We start from the raw sequence: 15,859 nt of genomic DNA on the forward strand, positions 1-15,859 counted from the left end.
GGAAATTTTTCAATGTAATACTTATGACTGTTATCACTACATTTGATATAGCCTATCATGAAGTACATTAGTACTTACATATAAGTGCATTAGTACATATAGCAACTAAGAGAATTTAGGCAAGATTTGGGGGAAGGAGACTCCTAGACAAGTTATAAAGCTGAAGAAACAAAAGCCCTCTTTCTAACCTGGACTTTTCATCAGTTCTGCAAAATGAATTCTTAAACCTTATGATTACTTCAGCCATAAAAGACTAAGCATCATCAGAGTGTTCCCAAGTGCTGACAACCAGATATGAAGACTGTAGTATAAACAAACCAATACATAAAAATTAATGTCATTTGCAGTTCACTGAAGCATTACTCACTGATGTCATCAGAACAGAAGACAGGCAGAATAGTCTCTGATCTCCATCTCACATTGATCCAGTTCCTGCCCTGCTGTGTGAACTATTTAAACCCTTTATTTCTTTTTATGAATCGATATTAGAAATGGTATCTTTTTGAGTGTACTGCATATCACTGCCTTTCTACATATTGTCACTTCTGAGCTAAACACTAAAGTGATAGATTTTTTTTTCTAGGAATACTTTATTTCTAAAGTTCAGTATAAAAATTTCACAATGACAAGAATTTGGGAGTTTGATTATTTAAACATATATTTACACTTTCCAAGAGAAAAAATCCTGTGGAACTTTTGCCTAAGATTAGGACTTGTCTCATAAACTATGGCACAGTACTAATCTTTCAAAAAACCTACTACAGATGTAAGTATTACATATCTGAAATGAATATATATATATATTAAGTTGAATCATATCAAAGACATTTTAAAAGTTTCAAATTACAAAATATTTTTATATGCTCCCACCTTTCATTTTTTTCTGAAGCACCAAGTTTTGATACATCCACACTCTTGCTGCCTGTCTTTTTTTTCTTTTCTCTTTTTTTTCTACTAAGCAGTTCATCCTTAATGTGGAAAGAATTATGGTTACAGGTTATCATTAACATGTACTCTTCAAATGTTATCAAGAGTCTTCTGTGAAGGGTAAACATTATAGAAGAACATTTATGCAAATGTATGTAGGGTCCAACATGATTAAGTAAAATCATCAATCTTTAACAATAACTGTTGCCATGGCATCCAGTTCTTAAACACACATGAAGTTCAGCACTGTCAGTCATGTGTATCTCCATAGCAATCAAAGTTTTCTAAGAGGAGAAAGCATTCAACTTACTTTTTCTCATTCATCCAACTTTAATAATGTCACTTCAAAAAGAATGAGTAAACAGATGCTAATTTATGAATACTGATAAATATGTTTGATTATCTTTAGCACATAAATAAAAGTTCAGAGCTGAATAAACTATGTAATGGTATGTTAAAATAAGAAAAGTGTAATTTTTTCATCAACTGATCTCTGAAATTATAAAATTATACTCACTTTAAGTCATATATTTAAAACCTTTAAAGTAAACATTCTTTATATAAAAGGCTATAACACAAAAATTTCTAAAAATGCTTTTTACATAAAAAATATTTCTGTTTGGAAGGTGACAAGAAAGAAAACATGGCTGTACCTTTTAACTTTCAGCTCGATATTTGGGCCTTCACAAAATTTTATGACAAACTCAAACGCCACATTTTTTAAAAAGAAGATTTTTTTCTTGTGTCAAGGGTTCTTCTTTACTTAGAAACACATTGAACAGTAAATACTGAGTATAAAACTTTTAGGATAAGAAGTATATATATAGAAAACTTGAAATTTCTATCAGTTGAAAAATAAAATGTCTGAAATTCCATGTAAAATTAAGGAGGCTAAATCATTTGATTTATTACCAATACTTACCAGTTGTTTTTCCAGGTAGATTGACCAAACCACAGCATAATGACCCACCGTGAGAATAATGAACAAAAGTAATGCCAGCTCAGCATTGCTCATTTTTCTCACCCGCCTGTAGTAGAATACAGGCTGTCGCCAATCTGGAAGTCCATTGATCAGAATATCATCATACCTACAGTAGCAAATACAACAGTTTTTCATGGGGAGTTTAAAATAAAAGCAAAAAAATTAATTCATGCCTATACTTAAGAATAGGAAAGAGAAAAGAATTTTCTCCAAAATATATAAAACTTATGTAGATTATTAGCATTACAATGGCCTATAAATTCAAAACACTGCATATAGTACAGTCACAGACAACCCTCAAAAAGATACACAATAATATACTGTGGATACCAGACCTGTGTTTTACAGCACCCCAATGACGTGACTTCTGGAATGACATCTAAACTAACGAGACATATAGTCTACTTCTCTATCATAGTCTGCAGTAAAGACCCTACCACAGAAGTCAGCAACAAAAGGAAAGATCTTAACGGAAGAAAAATCAAGATAAGAGGCTCTTTGTTACCATGAATTATATATTAATTGAACCAAATTCAGGATGAATTTTCTAGTCTGTGCTATTATTTCCAACCCTGTACTATAGTTTAAGGTTGAAATATTTATATATACTATTTTATCAAAGCTTCTTCATGATTAGAAGCCTATGAGTACCTTTTAATTTTGTATTGCTCAAATTCCTTTAAAGAATAAAGTTTCCAAATTAAAAAGAGATGGGAAACAACCAGTGTTTATGTCAGATTTCTCAATAAAACTGTTTATTTGTAAACATTTAAGTGGCAATTTCCTCATTTTTGGCTTTGCTGGAAGGAAAGAACATAACAAATAAAAGCTTTTCTAGTAATACATTTTAAATCAGCTTTCTTTAGAATAAAATTTCAACTGAATTGAAGTTTACCTGTCAGACCACTACGAAGATAAATATTTTTAAGGTTAAAAATCAGGAGTAACATCTATGACTGTAAAACTCAAAATGGTCACACACAAACACTGTATGTTCAAAACACACAACCTGTTAATCTTAATTGAACACAACTCATTAAATATTCTAATCACACTATTTCTCGAATTAAATCTTCACTGAAAGGCCTAATTTGGTGCAACACATTGACCAAAATATTTTAATTAAAAATATTCTGAGTTACTCGCAGGCCTAATTACAGGAATAGAAATAGGGCCTATATTGTCAGGCAGGTCAGTAGAACTCAGTAGTAGGTTTTTCTCAAGTAAATTGACCGATCTAGGAATAATAGCGCAGCTGCTAAACTGCCAGTCTTGACATGTAAATCAATTTAAATGCAACAACTGCAGTAGCTACTTTGATAGTTATTAAATTGATACCTTGGAGATATGCTTAAAAAAAAATAAGCACAGGATTTATTATAGGCAACTTCTTTTTTCAGTAGAAAAATATTGGTTACAAATTTGAAATATATTTTATTAGCAAATCTGGAAAACCTAACATTTAGATCAACTTAGATTATTAATAATAATGGCAGATCAGAATAACCAGTGTTCAAAGCAGAAGACATTAATTAGTACTAAACTCTTAAAAGGCAATGTGTAGTGTACAATAGTGTACAAATTAAAATATGGTTGTGTAGTAGCCGGATGACAAAATTGATGTTAAATATTCTCCTTTTAAATACACAGAGCAATTCTTGAACACTATAATATTAAGATAAAATAATAAGATTTCATCAAAACCTATCATTCCTGCCCTCAAAAGTTTGTTTAAATTTATCTTTGTATAAATTGACTCAGTTTAAATTAGAAATGGATTGACAAAAAGGTTTCAGGATTACATTTGAATGAAGGCCAATGAATGTTAAATCCTGAATTTATTCTAAATCTATATTCTACTCCAGATTTGTTCATGGAAATAGAAGTGAATATAAAAATCACTATTTTCAGCTTATCTGTCCCATGAATTAACTTCATGTAAAGTGGTTATTAACAAAGAACATCTAAGGAAATGGTGACAATTCCCTAAGAGCATTAATAAGTATTAAATTTGTTTTAGATCTAAACTGTATTGGAAGAAAACATAACTAAACTCATAGCTATGAATCTTATCCCACATATTTTAATCACTATCATTGTTAAAATGCTATGTATATATTAATAGCTACATTTTTCTACCCCACATACAAGTTGTGTTTAGTGTACAGCCAAATTCAAGACAGTAAAACCTCATGCACTGAACACATTAAACAGAACCAGATATTTACTAAGCTATGTTTGCCACTCTAAACAACAGTCTCCAAGGATTAAGCTTAGAATCAATGCTCTATTGATTTTACTATCAATGAACATTATGGCTCATACGACTGGCCATTTTAAGGGAAGATAGCTTCTATTATAGTTCACTTTTTAAGAATATATGCTGTTAAAGATAAATCACTGCTTTCCTGAAACACTGAAAAATAAAGATATTTCTTAAAATATACCGAGACTATATTTACAATTATTTAAGAAAAAAAAGTGTTGACAACTCATAAAATTTAAAACATCACTGTGTTTTGCTTTTTCTATATTTAACACATAACACTGATAAAATATTCTGTAATTCAGCTTGTACAAACTGCTCTGAATAACCTGTTAAAACCAGATTAAGAATATGCACATTATCATTATAAGAAAATACAAAAGTAAATATGTTTGATGAAAATATTACTAATGCAAAAAATGATATGGAGTCATAAAGCCTAATATCTTGGAAATTAAAACACTGATTAACCAATACCACATTCAACATATGATTTAATATATGTTTACTTTGATTTTCTTAAAATGTACCTGATAAACATAAAATAATGGTTATGTAATCATTAGTAAATTTGATTCTACAATCTCAATTTATCAAATATATTTAGCCTAAAATAAACACTGGAAAGCCAATAAATCTAAAAATGTTTAAATTACCAACAGAAAAATGTTATGTAAATATAAAATATTCTCATATTTTGAAATGTAAAACAGTTACTATGAAACTAAAATAGAAAACATATGTTATGAAAACAAATACTTAAATAATTCTAGCATGTGCCTAAACTGGGAATTTCCCATCATACAAAATTTGAAATTTTAGTTTAAAAAGCAATAACAACAATGACCATCTAGGTCACATTTTGGACCCAAGAGTAAAAATTACCTACACAAAGATCATAAACAGGAAACACATCTAAATTAATTGATCTTACTCTCCTTTAAAAATGTATACATATGCAAAAACTTGTGGAATATAGCACTTTGTCTATCCCATATAACAGGTATCTTATATATTCTGATTAGAGAAGGTACTAAGATTTCTTACTCTCAGGTTAGTGTATATTTTTCTTCAGACACATCTATAATCAAATTTAGAATAATGAGGTAATGGATTTGTAAATGTTTAGCATACTGAGGCTGAGATAACTACACTTTTTGCTGAATTTGTAAGCAAAACATGATTTTATTTAGTAAACTAAAAAAAAAAATCCAACTTTTACAAATAAAGTACCTTAAAATAGACCAAAAATCTCCCCAAAATTTAAAGTTGCACAACTGGGTTAGCAAAATAATATTGGTTAAAAATTTATAATAGATTTTAAATAAAAGTGATATACTAATATTACTAAAGCATAATCTAGTGTGTATATGTAATGACTAGTATCTACTTGGTACTTTTTTCAGCTAATGCTCACGGCACTTGCACAGATATTTATGTCAGACCATAGCTGAGCTGCTTTTCCCCAAATTAAACAAGTACCTGGGAGTTTAGAATAATAGAAAAGGCTATTATGCCTTCCTTACACTAGCCACACAAACTTGTTAGTTGCATACTATAGTCTATGTTTCGGGGGGAAAAAAAAGGCTTAGAAATTTATTCACAATCTCACTCCTAAGAATCTATTCAAGAGAAATCAAGAAAAAAAATCTGTTCAAAGACTTAAACGTGAGTATTCATAGCAGCATTGCTCATCGTAGCCCCAAAGTGGAAACAACCTAAATGTCTATCACTTGGTGAATAGATAAACAAAAGTTGTATACGATATGGAATATTACTCAGCAATAAAAAAGAATTATCTACTGGTATATGCTACAATGTAGATGTGCCCCCAAAAGAGTGTCACAGAAAGAAGTCAGATGCAAAAGAGTACACATTACATGATTTCATTAATAGGAGATGCCCAGAGAAGAAATTTATAAACACAGAAAGGAGATCAGTGATTACTTGGGTCTGGGAGTAGAGTGGGGATTGCCTGCAAACAGGCCTCAGGGAATGTTTGGAAGTGATGGAAATGTTCTAAAACTGGGTTGTGGTGTCTGCACAACTCTGTAAATCTATTAAAAATCATTGACTTGAACACTTAAAATAGGTGACTTCTATGTATGCAAGTTATACCTAAGGAAAGCAGTTTAAAAATAAAATTTGCTTTTCCTTAAAAAAAAAAAGTTATCTAGTTTATTTTATCTACGTCATTGCTATTCTCTTTCCTACCAAAATTAAAGAATGCACCTGATTTCAGTGAAAACACAATTCCTCATAAGGGAAATAAATAAAGAAACATATATGACAATTTTCCAAACTGCAAATTCTTGGGAGGTTACACATTTAAAAGTACTTATTTAATGAATATTTATAATAAATAATTGTGATACCAAAGAGCATTTTTTAATACCAGCATAAGACAATATTCCTTTAGAAGATAAAAATGACTGCTGGGTTTTTCTTCCTAAAGGAATTAGAAACATTAGATAATTATCTGGAGAGGTCCATTTCTCCTATATGTTTAAATACACATAGGTCACCTGGCCTCAGGCATAAGCTTTAGAGAAGTGATTCTCAGCTTGATTAGTTAGGATTTTTGCCTCAAGGAAAACCAGTTACCAAAGAGTTACTTGTGCCTCAAGGGGTATAAATACTACAGCTGTTTGTGTAACTGTCAGATTCATTTTTTTCTACTAACACTGTAAAAACATTGCAAAGGGAACGAATCCCCCCAAAAATGTTAGATGCATCTATGTCAATGAAGAAACATTTTATACAGAAGAAGTGATTTTTTCTGTAAAGATATAAATGATTTTTTCAGGAACTGAAAGAAATTGTTACAAAGTTAACTGACTTTAAGGTAACAACAAACAAAAAGACAAAATCCGATGCCAAAGACATAGAGAGACTAAATAAAGCTATCTTTACAGACACATTCTTGATGTGTGAAATAAAACTAGGGGCTCAGGGAGAGAAAGCAACTAGAAAATATGCACAGAACGACCAACACTTCTTTCAACACACTTCTAGGACTCTTTCAACACTATGGATTATCTCAAACCAGAGGAATGTCTGCTATGGTATCTGGACCAATGCCAGCCCTTGTTATAAAGCAAGAACACTTACAGAGGATATCTTGAGTCCTTGCTTTGCAATCTGACAAACTGAGGCATTCAAATTAAAGAGTTAAGATGAGAAGCAAGAGTAGTAGCTAACATTTTAGGATATAGAATAATTCCAGATAATACATTCAAAGAATTTTTTTTTTTTTTAAAGAAAAGATTAGTCTACACTAGCCTGGAATAGAAAATATCAGCCTGTATCACACACTATTATTTTGTGAAATTTCTGCTTCAAGTTTGTGTATGTGCACCTGTGTTCTGAGGCATGATGCAAAATATGCTGCCCCCCGCAATATACTTACTGTGGGTCTGACTTAAGAAACTTGGAAGACTAATGCAATACTGTCAATGCATTCCACACATTCTGAAGGAGCAAAGGAAAGGGGCCTTTCTGCAATCTCCTCTTAAGTCACTGGCACTATAAACTATGTATAAATTTATTACTACTCTTCTGAAAGGGCCGCAGAGAAGTCTCGAAGTGAGGGGGCTGTCTTCCCTCCGCAGTTTAACTTAAATGCAGAATCACCAGAGCAGAGTAAGGCAAGGGAAGGAGGCAAAAGAAATAGGAAAGAGAAAGAAGCACTTTTCTTCCACCTATTTTCTACAGACTTATACAAGTCTGTTCTCTTACTCACAAATAACGGATTTATTTTGAGAGTGAGAAAACACCAAGAAATTGTGATAACATGAGTATCACTAACAGCCTAATTCTAAAACATTTAAGGAATAGGGGGAGGGGGAAGACCACCAAGCACAATTAGGAGCTATTACTGATATATCAAAAATGACTGGGCATTTGTTTGAAGTCAAGTGGTATCTGTAAGTCCCACAGCATAGACACTCACGTTAAATCATATCTAATGGAGCTATGACTCGGTAACATTATGACTCACGATCCTGAAGTGTACAAGTACTGAATCAACCTAGTGAATATTTTCAATAGAAATTAACTCTGCTCTAAACATAGGAAGAAACAAAAATAAAATAATAACTTATAAATGTCTAATAAGACAATTCTTTCCTTTACAAACTAAGACATCAAACTGTAACATCTTAATTCAAAAGCAGAAATGAACACTCACCTCTGCCTTCGTTCATCATCCTTTAAAACTTCATAAATGGCCACCAACTAAAATAAAAGCATTACTTTAAAATAAAAATACTCTCATCTATAAGAAATCACTTAGGAAGGTGAACACACTATAATGCACAAGCAGAAAACCCTATGTGCTCATAAATACGATGAACAGATATAATCTGAATTTTCTGTAACATTTTCTATTTTTAGTAGAACCTTCAGAGGTTAAAAAATGCTTGATACCAAAATACATCTTTGTGAAAGATGCAAAAGTAATAATTATGTTAAAATGTGCTTTTAAAAAGCAAAAGCTGTAATTTAGACAAGAAAATTATGACAATTATGACCCTCCAAGAATTTAGAGATTCTAATATAAAAAATGATGGTGATATTTTGTAAAAAATTGAGTGAACATGGCATTCTATTTCTAAACTACGACCCCATTTTCAAACAGAATTATTTTACATATAAGTTACTATTTTTATTAGAAAATAGTTATTTATAATTTGTTATAAAATATATATAATAACAGTACACTTCACTTACTTGTCTAAACTGAGTTTCTGCATTTTCATCTTTATTCTTGTCTGGATGCAAAGTCAGTGAAAGCTTACGATATGCTTTTCTAATGTCTGCAGATGAAGCATCCTGGAGGGGGTAGGGGGAGGGGAAAAACACAAAGCAAACGTTGTCAGAAAAAGAAATTCCCAGAACCTTGTTAAGATCTGAGAAGACAGCCAACCAAGTGCAGGACCCCAGGCAATGTAATTTGAGCAATCAGTCTAACAACCAGGCTATGCAACTAGCCTGACCCACATGACTGAACAATTATTCAATCTAATTTGGCTCTCCTCTTAACTTTTCATTACCATACAGTCATTTAAAGAAGACAGTGTTTGGCAAAACTTTTCAAACACTTGCTTTCCTAAAATTAACCAATAAATCTTTTTCAGTAATTAAGAGATCAAAAAGAAACAAATTAAAAATTAATACATCCATGTGCCTTCAAAGAAGATCTTTATTTATTTGAGAATCTTAAAGCCAATTTCTGAATCCCACGCTTACCATATGTGGTTTCTTCATTGTTATTTATATTGAATTTACCATCGAGCCACAACCTATGGAATCTCAATTTCCCATGTCACAAGTACGCGTATTTGAAGGCAGTTACATTTGTATTTATCCAAGATAACTGTAATTAGAAGTAGTTGTATGTATTGTACTTAATATTTTTTTAGTACTTCCAAGGGTGTTTTCAATGGTGTCCAGTTTCCATGGTCTAGCTGGTAGTAATAAATTTGCCCACTACTATTAATATAGTACAAACATTTAAAAAGTCACAATAATTCAGTAGGAATATGTTGGATTAAGTGGATGTTAAAATTACATTCTATATAATCCTGTGTGTATAGATAAACTCAGAAAACATGGTTTTACATGGTCAGCATAAAAGACATAACGATAAAAAAAGAACACGATTTAAAACTGGGTTTAAAACTTTATCTCCACTGAGTTTAAAAATTATTCTAATAGCTAGCATATTCATAGTGGTACAAAATGGTAACAAAATTGTTTATTAAATTGTATTTTGTTTTATAGCTGAAAATTTAGTAACTCCTAAAACTACTTTACTTGAAAAAGTTCAAATGCCTAAAAAACCAAACCAAACCAAACCAAAACAAAACTCTTTGTCCCTGGGACTAAATAGTTGTTAAAGAAATAGAGCTGGAGAGAAGTAAAGTGAGATTATAATCTGTCAACTTTCCTTTATGAACCATTATTTTCATTATCAATTTTCTGGGGCTTACTGCTCCAGGGTGTCACTCTTGTTAAAAATCTTAACTTAGGTGTGAATATTTTTGTGCCTTACAGAGGACTGAGAAGATATAAAGTTAGCAGAGTAACTTTTGAAGATAATACAGTTAAAATTTTCATTCTAATTTGCTAAATAGAATTGATGTGTTCCAAATTCTTAATAGGTAACATGCAATAGAAAAGGATGATTATTTACTGAAAATTTGTGATGGAGATTTTGTTGAGCGAAGAGGTCAAGTGTCAAATGAATAACTGTTCTCTAACTGGGACTTTAATTTTGGATTTTATTGAATTAGGACTGTATCATAGAAAAATTCCCAAAGTAGATTTCTTATAAAATAAAGCTTACGTGTTTTATCGTGTTACAAAATCAATGCATGCTCATTATGGAACACCTAGGACTTACTTAAAAATAAAAATAACTTATAGTCCCCTCCTTCCAGTCTTGCCATGCTGATTCTAATTCTCCATTTTTCTGCCACAATATGTGCTCTAAATATAAATGTAGCCAGATGGCTCTCCTATTTCAAACCCTTCAGTAACTCCCAAGTGCCTTCATCATCTGTCTTTTCCAATCTTTTTAGCTTTATCTCCCACTATCTTGGCCCATCTTCCTGGTCTCCCAGATCATTACATATTAGGATGCTGTTCCCCAACCTCATGTTTTTGTTTTGCACCCAGCTGTAGGTACGACGATTCTCTCCTAACTAAAGAATGAGTGCCTTGGCCTACACACAGGTATTGCCTGACTTTTTCCTCTTGAGAATCTGCCCAGTACAGTTATTTCACCAATTAGCTCCACCCTAAGTGGACAGAACAGAAAAACTTGAGGATTTCCCTACCTAAAAGCCATGCTGTAGATAAGCTTCACTTCGAACTATTACTTATGTATTTAATATTAGTAAATTATTCTAAGAATCTTATTTCCTTATAACAAAGCTATGAACTAACTACAGTTGTTATTAGGCCCATTTTCTGATAAGATAAGTGAGACAGAGAGAGGTTAAGTAACTTGCTCAAGTTCCTGCTATCGGTAAACCGATGAAAACAGAACTCAAACCCCAAAAGTGTTTTATCAGAACCAGAGACTCCTATGTCAGCTCGGTAGATCCAGCTAGTAGATTTGAACTGAGTCACTTCACAAGAGGCTACAGCTTTGGGAAGGCAGTGGAAATAATTGTTACATTCATAGCGATCTGATAAACCATATGGAAAACATCCACATAACTACAATGTGAATGTTCAACTGCAATTTTAAAGGTAAAGACCCTGATGTGTGTTAACTTTTCTAACATTTCACATTGGATTTCTATGAGAGACCTGCATATTAGAACATTTACCTCCCATAATCACTAGATTAGCTTTTTATCTCTCTGGCATGTGAAGAAAATTTTTTGATAGGGCTCACTTCAAAGAGAGCCATACCTCAAAACATAATAATCAAATTGTTGAAAGTCCTGGGTGAATTGGTTATCTTTAACGCTACTGAGATCAGATCTACAGGGTTCAATTGCCAGAATTCTTTTCCTTCTAAATGTGACAGTTCCTTGGCAACTTGGATGTGAACTATCTTAGTATTTGGATGACCCATATAAAGAAGATACATATGGTTATTCTTTATTCTAAAGAAACAAACAACAACAAAAACCCCAATTATGAAAGTAATATGTTTGTCAAAATTAAATACAGTGGATGTCAGCAAAAATAGAGTGGCAAACTCCAAAGACCTGTCCCTTCACAGAAACAGCAAATAACGTAGCAAAAATAGTCAGAATCAACCCAAACTGAACTATGCAAACTACTCAAACCAGGCAACTACTTAACCAGGGAAAAAACAGCTAATTCTCAGTTAGGGTCTTTAAGATTCCAATCTGAGTTCTCTGTGTGGGTTCCTAGTACAGAAGGAAGCAAAACAGACTTGGTTCTTAACTGTGGTTGTTTATTTTGGTCTATTTTTTCCCTGACGGACTGTGTAAAGAGCTTGCTTTTATTTTACCAAACTCAGTACTCTCCTAAGTCAGAGAGGTAATTAATTATCTAGGACATTTGTTAAAAACACTTAAAGGTAAATTTATTAGCTAGTGCCAAATTGAGGCAAGGGATAGCAGTTGGGTCATACAATAGAAACATCAAAAAGCTTGGGAGGAAAGACTAGTAAGATGCTTTGGGGAATATGGGTTTGAAAAGCTCCCATATATTCCTTGGAAACTAGAAGACTATGTGCATGCTCAAGGTAGAGTACATCCTTTCTGAGGATGTACTCAGAAAGACCTGCAAAGATCCTAAATTCTCTGGCTGATCTTTACTTTAGCTTAGACACAGCAGAAAGTGAAAGCTGAGAGAGAGTTGTAAATCTAGTTGAGTGTTGAAACCATGCTCCATTATATACATATAACCCACTGGCAAAGACTAAGTCCCCCCCCCCCCCCCCGTCGCAACCCCCCCAGGTCCAAGCCTTTAAGGAAATCTGTTGAATCATTAACTGACCAATAAGCAATTCAAACAGAGATGTCAGTGGCTACACACAACAAAGAATATACACTACAAAATTAGTTTAAAAATGTCACTAGACAAATAAAATCACAAGCAGAAAAACCCAAAACAAACAAACAAATAAACATAACCAACCAACCAACCAAAAAACAAACAAAAGAACCCCTGGTAGGGGGCATAACCTGATTAAATGATGTACTCAAAATGTCTAGTATTCATTAAAAATTATGAACATGCAAAGAAACAAGAAAGTATGGGGGTAAAAGAAATTAATAGAAATTGTCCTTGAGGACGCTCAAACATTGAATTTACTGGACAAGGACTTTAAGTCAACTATTTAAAATATGCTCAAGAGCACATACAAAGAATTCAAATACAAGAGTCATGTCTCACCACACAGAGAATATCAACAGAGACAGAAATTTTTAAAAGGAACCAAAAGGAAATTCTGGACTTGAAAAATAAAATAACTGAAAATAAAAATTCACTAGAGGGGCTCAAAAGCAGAGCTGAGCAGAAGAAAGAACCTATGAACTTGAAGTTAGGTCAAATTGAGATTACCCGATATGAGGAACAGAAAGAATGAAAAAAAGATGAACAGCACCCAAGAGACCTATGCAACACCATAAAGAGACCATCTTACACAAAATGAAAGTCCCAGAGGGAAGAGAGAAAGAGGGAGAAAGAAAAATATTTGAAGAAAATAAATGCATGAGGACAGCCAAATTTTGATGAAAGATATAAATATATGCATCCAAGAATCTCAACAATCTCAAGTAGGATCACTTCAGAGAGAGCCATACCTCAAAACATAATGATCAAATTGTTGAAAGTCAAAGACCAAGAGAGAAAATCCTGAAAGCAGCAAGAGAAGTAACTCATCAAATACAAGGGATTCTCAATATTATTAATAACTAATTTATCATCAGAAACCATGGAGTCCAGAAGGTAGGGGAATGACATATTTAAAGTGCTAAGAAAAACCTTTATCTATGAATTATATATCTAGCAAAATTATCTCAAAAATGAAAGAGAAATGAAGCTATCACAATTAAGCAGGATTCACAGCTAATAGATTAGCTCTAGAAGAAATGCTGCAGGGAGTTCTTCCGCTGAAAGAAAAAAAATACTAGACAGTAATTCAAATCTATATGAAGAAATAAACACTGGTAAAGATAATATATGGATAAATAACAAAAGTCAACATTTGTGTATTTTTGGTTAGTAATTCAATTTTTTTCTATATAATTTAAAGGACAACTACTAAGCAATAATTACAAATCTCGGTCAAATAAAACAATAATAAAAATCAATGTCTATGGGCATACATGCATAAAGATGTAATCTATGACAATAACTACATAAGAAACAGGAACAGACTTTCTGGGAGCCAAATGTTTTATATGATTTAAACTAAATAGGTATTAATTCAAACTAGATTGCTATAAATTGTTAATTGAAATCCCCATGGCAACCACAAAGAAAATAAAGATCTATAGTAAAAGAAACATAAAGTGGATTAAATGGTATAGTAGAAAAACAGATCTAACAAAAAATAAGCAGTAAGGGATAAATGAGGTAAAGAGAAGATATAAAACAAATAGAAGACAAACAGCAAAATGGCAAAAATAAGTATTTCCTTATCAGCAATTATTTTAAAAAATGGACTGCGGCAGGGCACCTGGGTGGCTCAGTGGGTTAAGCCTCTGCCTTCGGCTCAGGTCATGATCTCAGGGTCCTGGGATCAAGCCCCGCATGGGGCTCTCTGCTCAGCAGGGAGCCTGCTCCCCCCCACCCCCGCCTGCCTCTCTGCCTACTTGTGATCTCTTTCTCTCTCTGTCAAATAAATAAATAAAATATTTTTTAAAAAACGGATTGGGGCATTTGGGTGGCTCAGTAGGTTAAGTGGCCAACTCTTGATTACTCCTAGGTCATGATCTCAGGATGCTGAGATTGGGCCCTGCACTGGGCTCCAGGCTCAATGGAGAAGCTACTTGTCCCTCTCTCTCCTCCTCTGCCTCTATGCCGCTCATGCACACATAATTTCTCTCTCAAATAAATAAATAAAATCTTTAAAAAATGGATTAAACTTTCAAAATAAAAGACAGAAACTAGCAAAATGGATTATAAACAAACATGCTCCAACTATATGGTATCTATAAGAAACTCATTTTATGACCAAAGTGATTGAAAGTGTGTAGGTGGAAAATAATACTAAATGCAAACAGTAACCAAAAGAGCTGGGATAGCTATACTAATACCAGGCAAAATGGACCTTGAAACAAAAATTGTTACAAGAGACAAAAAAGAACATTAATGACAAAAAGGTGAATGCATCAAGATACAACAATTATAAACATATATGCACCTACCAACAGAGCCCCAAAATAAAGTGAACACTTAACAGAATTAAAGGGAAAAATAGGTCATTTGTATAGTAACGTTATAATATGTGTACAATAATATGGGAAACTTTGGCACCTCAGTTTCATTAATGCCTAGAGAAATTCTGTAGAACATTAGCAAGTGAACAACAATATAAACCAACTGGACAAACCTAACAGATATCCATAGTACATTCTACCCGACACCAGAATATACATGGAACATTCCCTAGAACAGGCCAAATTTTAGAACACAATATAAGCTGAAACAAATTTTAAAATACTGAAATCATAATCTCCAACCACAATGGAATGACATTAGAAATCAATAATGAAGGAAATTTGGAAAATTCACAAATATGTGGAAACAACACACTCATGAGCACAACCAATGAGTCAAAAAATAAAAAATAAACTAGAAAATACCTAGATATGGATGAAAAGTGCTATTATGTTATATCCCTCTAAGAGAACTGTTGTACATGTTAAAAGAACATAGTAACAAGCCAGAAAACTGTGCTCCTGAAGAATAAAACTGAAAAATTCTGGAGAATTTTTTTCCCAGTGATGTTTAGATTAAGACTGAACCAAGAAAGGTCACTAAATTTCAGGATCATATCATTTCCTTTTGGACTTATGCATTCTGTGAGGTTTTAATTCATTAATGTAAATAATTATAACTATTTTTCTAACTTAACATGACTAAGAATTAAGCAAGAACTAAATTAAATTATGACAATTTTATATAAAGTAAAAAAGAAATCACTGTAAAAATTAGCAAGTATTGATATAAATGAAAACAAAAAT

General features: G+C 32.4%; 1 protein-coding gene across 1 annotated transcript in view; it reads right to left on the reverse strand.

The window, feature by feature from the left end:
• DNAJC1 (DnaJ heat shock protein family (Hsp40) member C1) overlaps positions 1–15,859 on the reverse strand; it is a 236,006-nt gene that overhangs the window by 157,740 nt on the left and 62,407 nt on the right. The window contains exons 2-5 of the mRNA XM_032349597.1: positions 8,907–9,008; positions 8,365–8,411; positions 1,850–2,015; positions 871–968 (exon numbers count right to left, since the gene is read on the reverse strand). Coding sequence (XP_032205488.1) covers positions 871–968; positions 1,850–2,015; positions 8,365–8,411; positions 8,907–9,008 — 413 coding nt within the window. The remainder of the gene's footprint in view (positions 1–870; positions 969–1,849; positions 2,016–8,364; positions 8,412–8,906; positions 9,009–15,859) is intronic.

The sequence above is a fragment of the Mustela erminea genome, chromosome 6, assembly GCF_009829155.1.
Source record: "Mustela erminea isolate mMusErm1 chromosome 6, mMusErm1.Pri, whole genome shotgun sequence".
In the NCBI taxonomy this organism is placed as follows: Eukaryota; Metazoa; Chordata; class Mammalia; order Carnivora; family Mustelidae; genus Mustela; species Mustela erminea.